General features: G+C 41.3%; 1 protein-coding gene across 4 annotated transcripts in view; it reads left to right on the forward strand.

The window, feature by feature from the left end:
- Positions 1 to 17,559, forward strand: part of MPPED2 (metallophosphoesterase domain containing 2) — a 198,031-nt gene that overhangs the window by 167,466 nt on the left and 13,006 nt on the right. For 3 of the 4 annotated variants that reach the window (XM_050759060.1, XM_050759059.1, XM_050759061.1), the window contains 3 exons: positions 1,288 to 1,403; positions 4,562 to 4,675; positions 7,319 to 8,684. In XM_050759060.1, coding sequence (XP_050615017.1) covers positions 1,288 to 1,403; positions 4,562 to 4,675; positions 7,319 to 7,437 — 349 coding nt within the window. In that variant the 3' untranslated portion in view covers positions 7,438 to 8,684. Of the gene's footprint in view, positions 1 to 1,287; positions 1,404 to 4,561; positions 4,676 to 7,318; positions 8,685 to 17,559 lie in introns of those variants that run through there. The other variant, XM_050759062.1, reaches the window with a different exon arrangement.

The following is a 17,559-nucleotide window of genomic DNA, read 5'->3' on the forward strand; positions in this document are numbered from 1 at the left end:
TCAGCATGAACTGAGGTTTGCACGTGTACCACAGATTTTTGTATGGCTTTCGATGACCATTCTTCTCCCTCTGGTCTTGACTATATGTGTCCACCACCAAATGAATGCTGTGTCAGTGTTTCTAAGTTCAAATTCTTGAAAGAATCTGATTAGTCTGGCCAGTGACTGGCTTTAAATAAGGGTGCACTCTGTTTGATTAGCTGTGACTGACAAGGTTAGGGTCACCTTATACACAGGTTTTCCTCTTTCATTTGGCATGGAAGGGGCGGCTTAAGCTGAAAGGGTAAGTTGGGCTTGGCCAGAAAATTGACCAACTTGTTTGTTACATGTATGCCTTAGCAAATTAGAATTTACCCACAGAACAAAATAGAACAGTTTTAAAGAACACTGATAAGATCTAGACGTTTTGGAATAGGATGACACTGGAACTACTTAGTTCTAATGTGATTTAGCCTGTAGTATTTGCAGAGAGAAATTGATCAGTCTCGTATTACCTGTATTTTAAATGGTAGAGACATTTTCAGCACCAATCAGAAATGCTCACTGGATGGACAAAGACTCATTTCCTTCTACATTGGAGCATCAATCTCAAAAACTCATTCCTGAAGCAGAAGTTCCTGGGATTGGAAAAAGCTCACGCCATTGTCAGGAGAGTAGATTCCAGAGTGACCAGGGATGTCCCCAAATCTTCCTTTTGGTGGCAGGAGAAAAGTTCTACATTTACTTTCTGTTTACTGTGCTCCTTCTCACTTTTCAGAGCCCCCATTTTTTTTGGAAATCTCACTCCAGGGTATGCAAACCATCTTAATGGACAGAGGTGTCTGTATCAGAGCCCTCATCCTTTTCTCCGAGGACTTAGTGAGAATCTTTCTGAAAAAGTAGTTCCACAGTGATTGCGAGGGAGAAGGAGTACTGCAGAATTTCTTAGCTGTGAGGCACTACAGGAAGGGTGGAAATGCTTTGGATCAGGGCTGGGTATCTTAGGAAGCACTGAGATTTGGGGGAAGACAAAGCATTGTCAAGATTTTGATAGAGGCCTGCTGGGAAAGTCTCCACTGTAAAGGCTCCTGTGCCCCTTTCTAGTGCAACAATTCGTAGGCTCCACGCTTGCTTTCAAATGGATTGGTTTTGAAGCAGTCAACAAAAAAGCATCCTGCTGCCAGGGCCAACCATCAAAAAGAGAAAAGAGAGCAATGCAAACCGTGGGGGAATGTGCGAGAGAGAAATATTGCAGAGCGGAGCCGTGGCTCTGCTGGCCTGATACCATGTGCATTATCTCCCCCAAAGGACCCCGTGGTTTAATGGATGGGGCTTTAACCTACCCAGAGGTCAGTCTCTGCTGGACAAGTGGAACCTCATCCCTGAGGGCATTGACATACTCATGACACATGGACCTCCTCTAGGTAAGTGAAGCAAAGGTTGTCCTTTGTCATCCAGATGCCTTTTTTTTCCAGGCATAATGAATAATGCTTCAGGGACATAATCATTTTCCTCCAAAAAAAAAAAAAAAAAAAGTGAATACAAAAAGAAAAGTCAATGTCTTTAAAGAAACTCAGTATGATAATTAAACTCAGCAGTTCTGCTGGGCTTACAGGTGTTCTTGAAATTAAATTTTTTGATTTAGTCAAGTCAGGGAAAAATCAAATGAGTATGGTGCACCACAGTCTTTTGAGCTTGATAATTTATTTTAAGAACTGTATTCACTTTGGAGTAAGGGGGTGGGGTGGAGAAAGGAAGGAAGATACAGACCTCCCAATCACAGGGCTTTTGAATGGCAATGAAATGATGGAAATTTTTGTTCAAAGGAGCTCATTTTCCTTTTCCATATAATGCTGGAACCTGGGAGACCTTTAAAGTTTAACATTTGAGCTGATAATTTTAGAAAAGAATCCTTTTTTTTTAAGCTGAGGTATTTCAGTAAGAACTTACGCTGAAAGTTACTTAAGGATACTTATCCTACAGGCACATGGAGCCTGCATCCAGATTTATATTGTCTGTGTGCTTCAAAGCCTACCCACTAGTGAGCCACATTACGGGTCAGAGAATGATCATTTGACTTATTATCTTCTAATTTTTCTCGAACTTGTTATCTGTTGGTTTAGCTACAGAACATTCTTCAACAAGGACTACCACCCTGATTCCACATCTACTCACTACTCATTACGCCAGGACCCTTTCTAAACAACTAAGGTGTGCTCAAGAAATTCAGGTGTTCCACTTCTAATAGAAGAGTGTTCAATTTTTTCTTTCTTTTTAAAATTGTGGCTAAACACACACACATACACACATATCACATGAAATCTACCCTTTTGACACATTTTTCAGCGTACAGTGCTTAAAGAGTTTCTTAATCATGTTGGTTTGGAGAGAGGGGAAAAACACTTTCTACAAATATAAATAATTTCCACAAATTTTCATGTGGTTTGGGGTTTTTATCCATGTTACTCCCCTCCTCTGTCATCCCTAAAAAGAAAAAGAAAAAAACTAACCTTCATTTCCTAATGCAGGTTTAACCTTTGCAGATATTTTCTCCTCCAAGGCACTTGGTGCTTCTCTCCTTCTCTCGCAAAGGAAGTGGCCCATGCTTCACAAAGAAACAGTGGAAGTGAGCACCACAGCGGAGGCCATAGTGGCACATTTTAGTAATGGGGGAAGTAAGAGAAGAAGAGCCAGCTCTCTTGCATACATGGGAATTGTACAGATTTGCACAGGATCAGCAGTTCCTCACTTTTTTAACACTTCAGAATCACCATTCCCATGCTTTTTCATCATCCCCAGACCACTCTAACCCATGTTTTAAAATATTACACTTGTCAACAACCTTTATCAAGTCATAATTAATTAAGTTCCCTATTTTACAACCGTTAGAGTAGCTACATCATTAAATTGCTAGGTAAATATTCTGATCAGCATGAGTTACCCAGTGAGAGCACCCTACAGAGTTATCTTTTCAGCTACCTTCATCTTTTTGTCTGAGCAGCCTAATTGGGTGCAGGCATGATTTCCCTTTGGTTGTTTATTTCAAGGGACTTGGCCATCTTCAGCAGAGAAACATTTACATGACTGGGGTATTATTTGAAATATAACTTTGAACAGAACAAACTTATCAAGTCATTGATTTTGGTATAAAAGCAAATGGCAATAGGAGTAAGTCTGAACTGTAGACTCCAAGGATTTCAGACATCCCAGGAACTCTTAATAGGGAAGCTAGCATCCCTCTCTTTATGGTAGAGGTGGAGTCAATGAGAGAGTGGCTGTGAGTAGAGAATAGTGACAGCTACATCAAGGAGTTCCCAAATAAAAGGTCAGGCAAAGTTTTCATAAGGTATTATTGAACCTTAGTTGATACAGCTATCGGGATTCTTGTGGAAACGTGACATTGGAGAGGGGAGTGGAAAGATTGGCTTTGAATGTCTTCCTACTGGTGAGGGGCACCACACTACTGTGGGACTTCACTATTACGGTATGAGTAAGATGTTTTCTCAGATGTTTGAAAAACACATGCATGAGGTAATATGCCAGTCAATGTAGCTTAAGGATTCTGCCCCACCATTTAAAAAGTTTTGAAAATGCTGAATAAATTTTTGCTAGCGACCTCACTTCCATCTATTCTCAGACTCTCTGGTCACTCCTTAAACCCCCGCAAATGTGTCTTTACAGAGACACTGAACATTCATGTGTGCAGTTTGGCCCGACAAAGCAGAAAGCTGTTCCTTACTCCCCAGTTATTTCTAAATAATAGAAATAACCTAATGGCGCTGTGGAATGGATTTCCAGAGATTACAATTTAGCCTTTCATCCTACCTGCCTTCTTTATGCCCTATCCTGCTGAGGCGTATGGATTCCATTCCAGGCCATAATCATCCAGATAGCTGCCTTTTGCTATAATTGATGTCAGTTTTTATGGATTTTCTGCATTAAGTGTAGAACTAAGTGGCTTTTACTTTAAAAGTAGTCAATTAGCCCCAGCTTGCTGGATGCCACTGTGAGGTCACATTTTTGCCTGTCGCTGGAGAGGACAGGACCACAGCGACAACCTGGCTTTCCAAAGCTTTGGTCATCGGGAACCACAAGAGGTAAGATTTAGTGTATCTAAAGAGAGCTGGGTATCTTGTGATCCGTTTACAGACAGCCCCTCCCAGACCTTCTTCTTTGAATCATCTTAGAAGTAAACTGCTATAAGAAAGCTATAATAAAAAAGAGAAAGTAACTGAATTGACGGAGAAAGAGATATTATGGGACTGCCGGGAATAAATGTCATTGAGCTCATGAAGAAGATTTGAAACCCATGGCTGAATAAATCAAATCTCTCACAGAAAAAAAAAAAGTGTTAATTAACAGGAAGAAAAAAAAAATGGAAACCAAAAAAAAAATTTCAAGAATCTAAAGAAGACAAAGTGACGACTGAAAAGTTTCTTAAAAGCCATTGTGAGCTTTAATGGAGGGGCTAGGATTACAGATAATGTAATAAACCTTCTGTGAGTTATGGCTTCCTGAAAGTCTAAATGAAACCTTACCTGAAGAAAGAAAATTAAGTGTATTGATTGCATTTTGCCCTTAGGTTTTCGAGACTGGGTTCCAAAGGAGCTTCAAAGAGTGGGCTGTGTGGAGCTGTTAAACACGGTTCAGAGGCGAGTCCGGCCCAAGCTCCATGTGTTTGGTGGAATCCATGAAGGTAAGAACAGCGGAAAAGAATTCAAAACATGTTATGTCTCTATCCATGATCTCAGTCTACAACTAGGAATAACTGGAGTAGTTGTTTTCAAACTTTTTAGCAGCGGGACCCTCTTATAAGATGAAGTCTTATGAGAAATATCTGCATATAAAGCTGATAAATATTTTATGTGGACCTTCTCTCTTGTAAGCAGAGTGGAAAGTAGGAAGCACGTCTGGTCTACTTTACTGCAAACCCAGCATTCCCCCTGGCAGCTTCTGGAATCTCAGGGCTTTAATGAGGAATGTTTGATAACCACTGCTTTAGAGCAACTCTGAGGTACACAAGGACTCATTTTCTCCTTAAGAGAGTTAGAAGAAAAGGTCTGGATATTAGAAGATATTTTAAGCCTGTATAGTCCCCTCCTACCTATAAATACTGTGTTTCATACGGAATTAACACAAAGACCCAGGAAGACAAGGCATTCTCTGAAAAATAGCTTGGGACATGCAGTGAAAGGTATGTAACAGAAGTGGCGGGAACCTGCACATTTGCAGGTAGACTTTTCCTTACTAACCTCAGAAAACTATTTCAGACTTCTCAGAAGTCAACAGAGCTATTAGCTCAGGCTGAGGTTAAGCAGAATAATTAAATCTGTCTTAAATGGGAACTGGTCCAGTTGCCATTTTTCTGCCTTTCAAGGTAAGCTGAGTCAGGTTCACAGAACCAAAAGCCTCACAGGAACCTTCAAGGGATCTGGGTTTTCTCCAACCCACCTTTTTCAAATCATGGGTAACTGGGCTTTGGGACAGACACAAAGCCTTCTTTCAGCAAGCCTAAGGGTTTCTGTCCCTAGCCGACTTTCCGAGTTCCACACGCTTGTGTGCAATGGCCGTGTTTACGTGGGCAGCCGCTATATTCTCTCCAGCTCCTGCTTATGGCAGCTCTCTGGAGTTATTTATGAATCTGCAGTCAAGTTGAGGTGTTTAAGGCTGTGTGCCTGAGGAAGCAAAAAGCAAAGTTGGCTTTTTCAAAGCCCACAAATCCAGTGGCTTCCTGGTTAGGTGGGTAATAAAGAGCATATTGAAAATCATCCTACTGAGGCCAGAGAAAATTCAGCTTGCTCCAAGTGCAGGTACCAGCCAAGTGGGTGGAAAGCAGGGTGCAGCTCCCAGAGAGTGGATGTCAGCCTGCCCTGGCTTTGAGCTGTGCTCCCTGTAAAGGAGGATACTGCCCTAAGGTATGATGGAGGGAACACCAGTGATGGGGGAGTGCCTGAAGGGGAGACTAGGGGGGTGGGGCCTCATATGTAAACTAAGCAGCATTTCTGGGGGACTGTTATTCTGAAAACAGATCTGAATTCCTGCAGCATGCCTCTGAGTTTGCATTTTATCCTTAAAAAAAATCATTAATTACCTTTAAACTAGCCAGACAATTGGGGAATTCCACCAAAGCCCCAAAATAATAAACTTGCCTAAAAGGGAGGAGATCATATTCAAATAAACTTGTCTCACTTTTATTCACTTAAGACAGCTGAAGAGGGCAGGAAGAGGGCAAATACCAACCTCTTGATGGAGAGAGATAACAAGACTTTATGACCCCAGAACTAAACAGCGCAGATTTTAAATGCCTCTTTTCTTTTCTTAAGGGATTTTTCCATTGACCCTCATTAAGTTCTCCACAGGCTTACTTGGAGAAATTTTAGCAAATGTGGAAAAAAGCCTTTTCAGTTACTTCTATATATCTTGGTAATTTTATTTTTTTCACAGCTATATTTTTATGCGCCACAAGAGCCTGATACCCACATAGAATTACAATCTTAGTTGAAGAGGCTATAAGGCAAATATAAGGTATTAAGGGAAATGTGCAAACTTGCAAACATGCTAAACATTTTAACATAGTAAAAATTATCAAGGGAACATATATACCAAACACCTAGGGAAACAGCTTTCTCCCAATAAATCACAAAAGGTTTATATTGCATATGGGAAGTGTTTTTGCTTGATCTAGTATACAGGTAGGCTTAGGAAACAGTGACCTAGGGTGATGTTTCTACACATCACTTGGGCATGCGATTAGTGGACACTTTTGAATGAAATGGAATTGTATTAAGGCCACACAATTCAAAAATCATGTATGGTTAACTTTCGTAAAGGCAGTTAAGAGATTATTTCATAAATAATTAAATTAAGTGTCTACATTTCTTAACTCTCAATGCAGTATCCTTTCCCCCTCACCTACCCCATATCACACTTGGAATTTGGCTGTGTTTGTCCCTGAGGAGTAATCCTTCTATCACTCATTTTATTCCCTAGAACTCAACCATTAACACAAGGCTTTGAAATGAAAATCCTATTTTAAAAGGAGGAAAAAAAGTTTTTCTTTATTCTCCCTGGTAAAGAAATCACAGCCCTTCTTCAACAAGTTTAGCATGGAAATAAAGAAAAAAATAATAGCTCTTAGTTGAAGAAGATTCTCCCGTTTAAAGAAAATAGAGTAAAATTGGGCAGTAGCTTCTGAAAGTCATTATATCTGAGGAGGCTCAACTGAATTTCATCTCACTGCCCACTGACAAAATTTTTTTGTTTTCCTTGCCTGACAGCCCTACATTCCGTCACTCTCATTTGTATATATTACAGTAAATGTGACACTCTCTCCCCACAGGTTATGGCATCATGACCGACGGTTACACAACATACATCAATGCCTCGACGTGTACAGTCAGCTTTCAACCGACCAACCCTCCAATTATATTTGACCTTCCAAACCCACAGGGTTCCTGAAGCTCTAAATGCCCTATTGGAATGTGAGGGAAGGTCTATAAACTGCCATTTTTCTAATTATAAACTTACATTCTCTTACTTATTTCCAAACCCTGTGAGTTCTTTTTGTAAATTGTTGGAACACAAATGATGCTAGAGGTTGTGCTTCTTCTTTATTTTATTTTATTTTAAATGGGGCATCCATTTGAAATCAGAGGAACATTGTGAATTTGTAAAATGACTTCTGTTTTCTCAAAGGCCATGCCATTGTAAATTGTTAGTGTTCGCCAAAGGACAGCCAAGCTTTCTTTTAAAAAGTGATAAAAGTCTTATTTTAATATGCTTTAAGCTGAAAGAAAAAAATAAGAAACAGGTAGGCAGTGTTTTAAAAACCAACAGAGATTTGCACAACTGTTTAAGAGTATTGTTTGAAATATTTTAATTTTCGATGTTTTGTTGTTGTTGTTTTCTTGGTAATGCTTCTTTTTTGCAGATGTGGTCCCGATTTATAGCAATCTTCTCAACAGAAGCAGGCATGGAAAAGATGTCTTTTCACACTCACTATAAAGAAAGCTGCATTGAGAAGAAAATGGCTGTCATTTAAAGGATGGTTTAGCTAGTGAGATTCCTATTGTGGTTATACAAGGTCTCTTGTTTGTTTGTTTCTTTTAAATTATTTTAGCTTTAAAAATACAGAAATGGAATCTGTCAAGAGCAGGTATCTCATACGGTTAAAAAAATGAACATGCAGACTCCTTTTCAATATGGGTTTATATATATAAGTATTTTTTGTGTATTATGACTACGTTAGGAGTTTAATATTGCCAAGGACAGTACAACTGCAAAGGGATGCTGTATAGCAGCACATCAGAAGTCGGAAGGAACTGACATATTTTCTCAGAACTCAAGGTCTTAAAGAGCTTGAGTTAAATCTAGGTACAGTTACAGGCGTGTATAGACTTAAATGGATGCAATGGAAGCTAACTAAAATAAGGCTTAGTTGTCCTTTCTATTTAAATACCCCGAATTGTCTTCTTACTTCCTCTCCCCTCTCCCATTTTGCACTGTGTGTCGATGCAATCTTCGCTAGCACAAAATATTGTCGCTAATAGTCATTTCTGTTTTCCCATTGTAAATGCTGTTGAGCTTTATTCTATTTTACGTTACCTTGTTAATGAAATTTAGGAAAGCAGTTGTTTCTTTAAATTTATTGTGATATTCTATATCTAGCGGCCTTTATATGCAAATAAAATTGCAAGATTTTTAAATTCGTGCTGTTTGGAGGGTTGGCTGGTGGAGGATGGTAGTTTCGTCCTGAGGAAGGAGGGATTTATTCATATGTAGCATCAGTAATGCCTTTCAGAAGAATTAGAGTAAGTGATTTTTTCCCCTAATTTTCAATAAATTTTTATTACCCACCATTCACAGGCTGGCAGATAGATCGATAAGGCACTCAGTGCACTCTTTCCTTCCATCATGCTGTCATCTCTCTTGCCTTAGATTTCATCTTTGGCTGTTGTAATTTCTACAGGAACAGAGAGACTGCAGTTAAGGCTGTGGATGTATTTTGGGCAAGTTTGTGATAGTGAGTTTAGGGAAACAGTCTATGACACAGTAATCACTACACATTCTCATCTTCCCCAAGAGCAGTCACCATCTCCTTCTTACTGGTGTTTTTAGTGATGCCCACCCACAAAATGCTGTGGCAACCAAGAGGGGATAGGCAGAAGGGTGGTGAAAAACAGATAAAATAAAAAACATCACACGGAAGAACCACTGACGCAAAACAGCATAATCTTGGATCTGCAGTGCACCCCCAAAGTCTTATGTGTCAGGGCTCGTTGGATTATATTCTGGATATATGTTTCTTCCTTTCTACCCATTGTGGATCCTTTGGTGCAATTTCTGAAAGGAATTCTTAATTTCGGTACCAGCAGAATTTGAGAGAATGTTCTAGGCCAGAATTCCCGCTCAGATTCACATGTAACCATCTTGGTCTGTTGTAGTTATTAATAGTTATTAAGTATCTTGGATGTCACCATAGGCTGTGGTGGACATTTGGGTCAAGCTTGCAGAGCAGATGCTTGAGCTTCCCATGGGCTTCCTAGAGGGAGCTCATGACCGTCGCAGCTAACATGGACCAAAAGAGGTACTATGACAAATGGACCACCCGTCCTTGACCTTCTACATCAGTAGAAGAGGGTGTTCACGTAAAGCCACATCCTAGGGGGTTGGAGTGAGAGGTAAGCTACTGAACGGCAATTTCATCTGGTTAGTGAGACTCAGGCCTGTGGCTTCTGGAAAAACAAGCCTCCCAGACATAGGTGGGTAATCATGATGACAAGTGTGTATGCACAGCCCTTGAGAGTTCGTCTGGACACAAACTAATTGAGCTAAGCACTTACTAAAATTGCTTTCCATTTTGTGGAGGCAGGAAGCTACCCAGTGTACTAAATCTAGAAGGCAGACTCGTTTGTGGATAAAGCTTTCTTCAGCCAGTCCACCATTTCATATGCACGAATTGCCTCTGAAGCATTCGTAATCACTGTCCAGATGCCCAGAGCTTTCTACGCTGGGCCTTACAACAAGGAAATATTCAAAACAGCTCTTACAAATTGGGCACTTCCTATCCTTCCATCACCAGGCACTCTGTTGAGCAGGTTGTGTATTTTGTTTCTAATCTTCACAGAATCCTGGGTAAGGTCACATAAGCCCCACTTTACAGATAGGAAAGTAAGATGTACCAAAATTAAATAACTTTCCCTAGGAAAAATGGAAGGTTCAAAAGCAGATCTGTACATAGCCCATGCCCTTTTAATCATTCTGTGTCTGGACTGGATAAGTTGATGCCCTCTGAGAGCTGATATAAGACTGGTGGCTGGGCACGGTGGCTCACACCTGTAATCCCAGCACTTGGGAAGCCGAGGTGGGTGGATCACAAGGTCAAGAGATTGAGACCATCCTGGCCAACATGGTGAAACCCTGACTCTACTAAAAATACAAAAATTAGCTGGGTGTGGTGGCATGTGCCTGTCATCCCAGCTACTCATGAGGCTGAGGTAGGAGAATCACTTGAACCCGGGAGGTGGAGGTTGCAGTGAGCGCCGAGAGAGTGCCATTGCACTCCAGCCTGGGCGACGAGCAAAACTCTGTCTTAAAAAAAAGAAAGAAAAAGGAGAGAGAGAGTGAGAGAGAGACTGGCACAAGCCTGGGGATATATCCTATCCCTCAAGTAGTAGCTCCCTGAAACACCCTGCAATGTGGCTCTATGACAACCGCAATGGCACCACATCCTCTCCGCCGAGGCCCAGCACAGCACGGTGGATAAAGGCACAGACCCTTGGGACAGCATCCCTGCCCACATACTGGCCCCACCTCGGACTGGTGCTTATTTCTTCGCCTGGGTACTCACTTTCTCTGTAAAATGGGGGTGATGAGGAGGAGGAAGTTGTTCTAACTGCCATATGAATTCATAGTTGGAGATGACTGTCTGATATCTAGTAAGTGTTGCACACGTGTTTGTTAAATAAGGTCACCCATGCTTTGTCTTTAGATTCCTCAGGCAGGATTCTGTACTTTTTTTTTTTTTTTTTTTTTTTGACAGCGTCTCACTCTGTCGCCCAGGCTGGAGTGCAGTGGTGCAATCCCAGCTCACTGCAACCTCCGCCTCCCAGGTTCAAGCAATTCTCCTACCTCAGCCTCCTGAGTAGCTGGGACTACAGGCCTGTGCCACCGCGCCCAGCTAATTTTGTATTTTTTGTAGAGTCAGGGTTTCCCCATGTTGCCCAGGCCAGTCTCCAGCTCCTGAGCTCTGGTGACCCGCCTGCCTCGGCCTCCCAAATTTCTGGGATTACTGGCCTGAGCCACCGTTCCTGGCCTCCAGGTAGGGTTCTGTCTGTTGACTCTCCAACCTACAAAGCAGCAGTGGTATTGTTTCTGAGAAAGTTTGTTTGCATTGCTTAGGAACTGTAACAAGCCTCTCTTCATAAGGATGGGAAGAAGCCCAAGGACATTAGTGAGAGACAGATAAGGGAGACTGACTTCCCAGTTTGGCTATCGTTCTTTGCAAAATCACTTCTAATCTCCCAAGAGGAGGGGGTTTCTCCTCTTTCAAGTTTCTTGGAAGGGCACCCACAGATCTGCTTATTTCTCACAGCATCTCTCTGCCCTTGCAATCTTTCCACTCCACCTCACCATCCCCTTTTACTGCAATTAGTGAATTCTTTTCTATCTCTTTTTCACACAATCCCCTTTTGTCTTATGTTGGGAGGTTGCTGAAATCCCTTTAGAAACAGGTCACTGTTATTCTGACAGGTGGCCAGCCTTAAGCCTGCCTTCATCTCCATCATTTAAGTAAATAAATACCGTGACCTAGGTCTTAAGTAGGGAGAAACGGAAGCTGGGAGGATTTGGGATTTGTCAATTGCAGATAAAACACTTGCTGTGTCTCAGAATAATGCCCCATTCCCCACGCTCATCCAGCAAGGATGTGCAGCTTTGGCAGAGTCAACATCCAGATACTATTTTGCTTCCTAGTCTCTTTTCATACCCTATTCCCACTTTCCTGAAAGTTTTAAGATGCTTTTTGTGTAATTATTAAACAAAAGTGAATTAAGATCTCCTTTGTTTTGAGGATTTGGCCATGAGCTGAGTATTTGGAAACACTGCTAGGTATGGGGTAGGAACAGTTGCCTGTGGGGAAGGTTCCAGGATGGGACAGTCTTAATGTGTTGTTTCACAGAAGGCTCCAGGACCACTTCTGGATGTCAGATTCTTAGCACAAAACTTTGTTTGTTTGTTTGTTTGTTTTGTTTTCTCCTATCTTGCATTAAATGGCAGGATGTGTTGGCCTTCTAGCATCACTCTTCCAGAAGTTTAGAGCTACTTTTCCCTTCCTTTTCTAAATGTCCCCTCTACCTTCCTCCTCCTACTTTGCTCTTCCATGGGAGAGAAAAACACTGATTCAGAAAACTCCCTGAGAAGCTCCAGTCTTCCCTGGTGCCCCTATAAAGTCAGCCTCTGGAGATAGGAGAGGTTCAGAGAGGGTCATTGGCATCACCATGGTCACAGAGCAATTCAAAGATAATGCTCCACTTTGGCATTTGGACATTCCATTTTGAGCATGAACTGATTTTTCAGCTTGACATTCAGAAATAATCAAAGACGGAGAGATCAGTTTTGGCCTGACATAGTGTGATTTTGTAGCACAGGACAAGCTGCCAATCTATGAAGAGAGAACAAGATTATTTGAAAGAAACCTCAGAATCTGAGGTTTCCCATTAATGTTCCCATGAGGATTCGTTTTCCTTTTCTTCAACCCGTCCACCCGCAACAATTCCGATAGGCTTCCAATTCCTCCTTCTACAAGAGAGATGGGTGCTCAATTTCTACCTTTTCTACCTCAGAACATGATGGCTCTTTGACATGCGTTTTGACATACATGTGTGTGTCAGGTCTAGAAGCTGTTGGGTGTTGGTAAGAGCACCCAGCTTTGGAATCAGACATGCTGGGTAGCCTTGGATGTGCTCTTTTACTTCTCTCAGCCTCAGATTCCACACTTGTAGAAAAGGAGTCATTCCCATTTTGCAGTGGATTTGTCAGAATTGATATGGTAATATCAACAGGACCCTGGGTAGAGGATTTTTATTCTGTCAATTGTAATTTCCTAAAGAAAAAGAAAAAAAGGCAGGAGCAGAGGGCAAAAACAAAAGTTTATATTATTTTCTGATGACCACAGCCCTTCATGAGAGAAAGCTAATGCCTTGAACTGGACTGTGTAAGAAACTATACAGAAAATGAGTTCTTTAACTTTCTCTGTCTCTGAACTATCTGACAAAATATTTGTGGTGGGTTTTTGTCAACTCCTCCTCATTTCCTTCCTGAATTAAGGATGCCTTACAAGACAAAAATCTTGAGGTAAAAAGGCTCTTTCATATCTGACAGCATCTATATCTGGGTAATGGTGAGAGAGAGAAATGCATTTCCATTAGGAAGCACAGCCACAGTGGAACTAAAAGCACGGATAGACTAAACACATGAACACAGAGAGCCTCCTCCCATCAATCAGCTTAGATTTTTATGAAGCCACAGTTACCATGAGGTACATCTGAACACTCTCAGCGCCTGCTTGCCACAGGGAAAGGGCCTGTGATTTCATAGCCCATTTCTGTCCTGACCTTAGTTGATGACTTTGGGAATAGGTTGAGCTTTTCAGTTGGAGATCCTGAAATCACAAATGACTTGGAACTCAAATGCTCCCTGTTTGCATGGGCTCACCAAATGCCTTTGCACAAATGGACTGTCATGTTTAGGTAGCAACTGCATAATCCTGAAAGGGACTCCTATTTTCTGGAAGCCTTTTCTGGATCCTCCAACCTACCTTGACCCAGAACACCCCCCTTTGGTGCTGCCATAACCTCCCACACATACGTCCAGCTGTGCCACGTTCTGATTGTTGCTTGTCTGCATAGAGACCCCAAGGTCAGAGACGATGCCTTCTATCCGCATTCCCAGCATGTAGGTCCAGAGAAACACCCTCTTAATGAATTAATCACTATTTGGCAAATAACAGCCGGGTATGCGAGAAAGATAGGCAAAATCAATCACAGATGAAATCAACAAATATTTACTGAACACCATAAGCCAGGTGCTGTGCTGGTAAGCTTCATTTGTAAGACCCAGTATTTACCATGAAAGAGTCTTTATAACTAGGTGAAGAAAACAAGATATTGACACATGAAGGTAAATGGTAATGAAAAATATAAAAGTTAAGACAACAATAAAAGAAAGTTGAGGTCTGGAATACACAGGTTTCTCCAGTTACATGAGTGGCCATAGGTATGGGGACGTGTGAGGTGGGGCATAAAACTCAGACAAGCACAGACAGCCTAGGAAAGGGTGTCTGCACGCTAATGTCAGTGTCAGTCCCATGTAGCTTCATTCTTGAAGGAGAAAACCCAGCATGGCCAGTGGCAATTCCAAGTTTGTCACGTAGCTGGTTTGTTTTTTAATTTACTCTATGAAATGGTTTTCTCTAATGGCATGCCGTTGACGAAATGCACCATAATGTCTCTATCCATCACCTCCAAATGCTTTTGCATGCATCAGTTGTTGACTTGTTTTCTCCCATTCAGCACATAAATGAGAGGAATGATTTATCCAAGGCCACCAGTTACGCTTATGTGGAATCCAAAATAGCTCTCTGGAGAAATACTGCCCTGATAGCTTATTTCTTTGTACATCTCTCAACTTGTATTGAAGTGTGACTTTGGTCTGGGCTACAATGGTATCTTCCTGACCAATGTTTCCTGGGAAGCTAGGCCAGGTCTCCATGGTGGTATATAACTCCTGGATGCAAGACCTTGTATTCTTCTGGGTATGGCTACTAGGGTTGGATGATGGGAAATGAAAACCAGGGCTTTGGCCTTTGGCTATGAGTGGGCATTTGAACAAGCAATGAGATTCCCTCATGAGCTCTCTGGAACTCATAACAGGAAGAGAAAGGGTGTTACATATCTGAGTGCATTTTCTTTTCCTTTTTCAATTCATCTCACTTCCTTGAACTCCATCTCCCCATGCTGAAGACATATAACCCCTTCTTCCTCTGAGTTTTGCATAGTAGTGGATCAGAAATGGAAAATAAATAGGAACATCAAGATAATTCTTACCTGCTAAAGATTCCTTGAGAGAAGCCAAAGCATGGCATCTTTAAGTAGGATCTACTACTGTCTCAATTAACAGAAGGGGCCACTCCACGTAGCTTTTGTCTCATTAAACAATGGTGATAATGAAGATAAAAGGTTTGAAGCATCAAATGGCATAGAGATCCTTGGACATTAAACACAGTATTCCTCTCTGTAGCATTAATAAATTTTGATGAGGTTTGAAATACTATATTTACCTTCTTAGTTCTTGCTTCAAACAGCTGAAAAATGTAATTTGGAAGGTTTCACCTGAGAAAATTTGTTGAAGTCAATTCTGTAGGAACAAGAAAAATAACAGTACTCATCACACATTGTTTCTGCATTAAAGTATTTTTGGTGAATGTATGTGTGTATCTACCTCAATGATGCTATGTCTCATATGTTAATTCTTTCCTGTGACTGCTATATTTCTGAGTCCCAGCAAAATTGAAATAAGGTGTACAAAGGATAATAACCTCCTACCTTGTTTTCTAATGGACTGAATAACCAAAATTAAAAATCCAGAGCTAATTGTAAGCTGCAGTGGAAGCAATATGTTGATTTCACTTCTTATGAATGGAATCTGTGTTCTGAGATTCAGAAACTATGGTAAATTGGCATTGTACTTCTCACATTTTTATTTAATAGGTCATTTTCCCAAAGAAGTGAGATATCCATGAGTACAGCATCCAAGTATAACAAAATGTATTTGAGTTCAGAGATTACTCAAAGAAGTTTACTTAATAAAAAGCTAAGATGGGGGTGGGAGAATAGGAATAGGAAGGAGAAACTTGTCCTGACCCAAAACTGAATGAACCTTTAGATTTCCCAGGTCAATATGCAAGACTTCTGTACATCTTTTGATCACTATCTTTCTCAAGATTATAAATTAATAGATTTGTCTTCTCCGATGTCAGGACAGGTGAGTAGCCTGGTTGTTTTATTAATACGAGGTCTGCTGGCTTTAATGGGGGACCAGGAGGGGCGGACTCCTCATCACAATCTGTCTGTGATGGGCTTTTCCAACACAATGGCACATAAGAGAGTTTTGTGAGGATGTAACTCTCGAAGAAGACTTTTCTCAAGAAATAAATCATGTATCTCCAGTGAAGTGACAATATGCAGGTTATTCTGGCTATACTTGTGGATTCAGCAGTATCCCATTTATTGATATGAATATTTACATCCATGCCAGTAGCGCTGCGGTTGTTCGTAGTATTTGCAGTGAATAGCTTGGCTGGGATGCTGAGGACATCACCTACTGTTTTTAAAGCTCAGCATTCTCAAAGCTATTTTAAAAACCCCTTCATCACCACCACTTTGGACCAATGTTAAAAGCAATTCAGTAGAGACATTCTCCTTTCATAACCCCCAATTAATTATTGTGCTGACCTAGAGGCAATTCTGAAAGGAGGTGTACAACATTAGCCCTTTTAAAAATCTTACATAGGCCAGGAGTGGTGGCTCACACCTGTAATCCCAGCACTTTGGGAGGCCTAGGGCGGTGGATCACGAGGTCAGGAGATCGAGACCATCCTGGCTAACACAACGGAACCCTGTCTCTACTTTAAAAAAAAATTAGCTGGATATGTTGGCAGGCACCTGTAGTCCCAGCTACTCAAGAGGCTGAGGCAGGAGAATGGTGTGAACCCGGGAGGCGGAGCTGGCAGTGAGCCGAGATCGCGCCACTGCACTCCAGCCTGAGCGACAGAGCGAGACTCTGTCTCAGAAAAAAAAAAAAAAAATTGTAGTTCCCTTTCATCAGAAAATTTTGAAAAATTACAGTTGACCTTCTTTCAGTTGAATCTATGGATATAGTTCCTTTAGTTTGTAAGAAAATGCTTTTGCTACCCACAGAAAGGTAAAAATACTCAGTTTTAGCCCTATTCTAGGGATGAGGCTTAGAAGTGCGATGGCACACCCAGTACATATCATTTCAGGTGCTTTTAGTGTCCATTGACTTGCACTTAAAGGAAGTTACATTGAGGTCAGCACTGGACATCTGTACCTTCACAGCCATGCAACAGGTAAATGGTATCATAAGGCCCTCCTGTGCAGGGCACTTTACTTAGCATAAGATTCAGTCCAGAGGTAGGCCAAAGAGAGAATCCAACCAAAGCCTTAACTACTAGCCTTAACCATAGCACCAGGGCTAATGAGCCTGTTTCTTTCCAAGAGATGGGAATAAAAATCAGTGGTGCTGTTCTGTTTTCTCCACCTGCTCTCCTATAATACACAGTCACGACCTTCTCTACTGATTTTTCAAAACCACACTATTTTTATAACAGTTTTTGGGGGCCATGATATGTATAAACAGGAAAAAAGGTATCAGTAAATTCATTTAAGAATGTTTAGCGGGGCACAGTGGCTCACACCTGTAATCCCAGCATGGTGGGAAGCTGAGGCAGGAAGATCACTTGAGCTCAGGATCACCAGCCTGGGCAACCTGGCAAGACCTTGT

This window comes from Macaca thibetana, chromosome 14, assembly GCF_024542745.1.
Source record: "Macaca thibetana thibetana isolate TM-01 chromosome 14, ASM2454274v1, whole genome shotgun sequence".
In the NCBI taxonomy this organism is placed as follows: domain Eukaryota; kingdom Metazoa; phylum Chordata; class Mammalia; order Primates; family Cercopithecidae; genus Macaca; species Macaca thibetana.